Consider the following 1,757-nt stretch of genomic DNA (forward strand, 5'->3'; position numbering starts at 1 on the left):
GGTGGGGGGGCTGCTGCTCCACATTGGGGTATGGCGCCTGTTGACACAAACATGACATCATCGTTACGCCAATCAGCTGATCGACGAGCCAAACACACACCTCTGATTGGTTACAGATGAGGTCACTTCATTTAACCTTTTTATTTTACAGTACTTTAATATTTCACTTATACTACTGAAGGAATTTATCAGTTAGATACTGATGCTAAAAGTACTACACCTTTTTTTATTAGTCTTCCTTTTTCTTTTATAATCCATTGTTTAACTGTTGTTAACTCCTGGTTAAAATAGTTTAACTGTTGTTAACTCCTGGTTAAAATAGTTTAACTGTTGTTAACTCCTGGTTAAAATAGTTTAACTGTTGTTAACTCCTGGTTAAAATATTTTAACTGTTGTTAACTCCTGGTTAAAATAGTTTGTTTATAACTCCTGGTTAAATAGTTTAACTGTTGTTAACTCCTGGTTAAAATAGTTTAACTGTTGTTAACTCCTGGTTTAAATAGTTTGTTTATAACTCCTGGTTAAAATAGTTTAACTGTTGTTAACTCCTGATTAAAATAGTTTAACTGTTGTTAACTCCTGGTTAAAATAGTTTGTTTATAACTCCTGGTTAAAATAGTTTAACTGTTGTTAACTCCTGGTTAAAATAGTTTAACTGTTGTTAACTCCTGGTTAAAATAGTTTAACTGTTGTTAACTCCTGGTTAAAATAGTTTAACTGTTGTTAACTCCTGGTTAAAATAGTTTAACTGTTGTTAACTCCTGGTTAAAATAGTTTAACTGCTTGCCCAAAACATCAGCAAGACATTGAAAAACCGTTATTAATTCATTAGGGAAGGCATTGTTTGTTCGAGTGGCCTGAGATGCAGCCGTAGGCCTGCAGGGGGCGCACCAGGCACTGAAGCCAGCTGTGTGAAAGGGACTGGAAATCTGGTTTCCACTATTGCTTCAGCCCAAGCAATGAAGCTGCGCTCAACCAGACCTGGGTTGTATGGTTTCCATTCTCTTCACATTTTAATCCATTCTATACAATTATGGTTGTGTCACGATTTCATCTAATGAACACAAATTATATCTAATACTACCAATACTACCAATACTACCACCACAGGAGAGTAGCAGAGGCAGAACCTGACCCCGCCCCTACATCCACCTAACAGGTGAGTTCTAATTTCTGACCCATGAGGATCAACAGGTGAGTCGTACCATGGTCTGCCAAGGAGCAGGAGGCCCAACGTTGTGGTGGTAGTCCCTCATGTAGTCGTAGGACTGCAACAGGTAAACAGCACACAGGTAAACACGTCATCAAATCACCTGAAAACACGCAGCCAACGGGTCAGGACTCACCCCGTTCAGAAACACGTCTCGTCTGACTCCAGAGAATCTCCTGCAGAGTTCAAACCAAGCTGTCACTTCATGTCAAACTAACTGTCTGCCTACAATGTGTTGGGGCCCCGCCCACTTGCAGGTGAGTGATGTGTCTGTGTGGCTCACCTGTCCACTGGCTGGTTGCGTAGATCCTGGAGAAACCCTAACGACAAATCAGAATATTAATATTCTGCAGTCAGAGACTGAGGTCACCTGAGCCCTGCCCTCGGAACAGGTTCAGACAGAAATCCCTTTGAATTAATTCTTTAAACTTCTTTTGTTTGTTTTAAACTTTTTAAAATTATATTTGTTCATTAAAACCTGATTTCTTTCTAACTTAATTTCTTCAGTTTTATTAATGAATGATTGGAGTGATTCATCTCGATAATC

At 39.0% G+C, this 1,757-nt stretch overlaps 1 protein-coding gene across 1 annotated transcript in view; it reads right to left on the reverse strand.

Moving 5' to 3' along the window:
• ythdc1 (YTH N6-methyladenosine RNA binding protein C1) overlaps window positions 1-1,757 on the reverse strand; it is a gene marked incomplete at both ends in the record, with an annotated part of 8,906 nt that continues 7,149 nt past the window's right edge. Inside the window, 4 exon segments of the mRNA XM_014033019.1 lie at window positions 1-37; window positions 1,206-1,268; window positions 1,347-1,386; window positions 1,494-1,530. Of these exon segments, the coding sequence (XP_013888473.1) occupies window positions 1-37; window positions 1,206-1,268; window positions 1,347-1,386; window positions 1,494-1,530 (177 nt within the window).

The sequence above is a fragment of the Austrofundulus limnaeus genome, unplaced genomic scaffold, assembly GCF_001266775.1.
Source record: "Austrofundulus limnaeus strain Quisiro unplaced genomic scaffold, Austrofundulus_limnaeus-1.0 Scaffold1600, whole genome shotgun sequence".
In the NCBI taxonomy this organism is placed as follows: domain Eukaryota; kingdom Metazoa; phylum Chordata; class Actinopteri; order Cyprinodontiformes; family Rivulidae; genus Austrofundulus; species Austrofundulus limnaeus.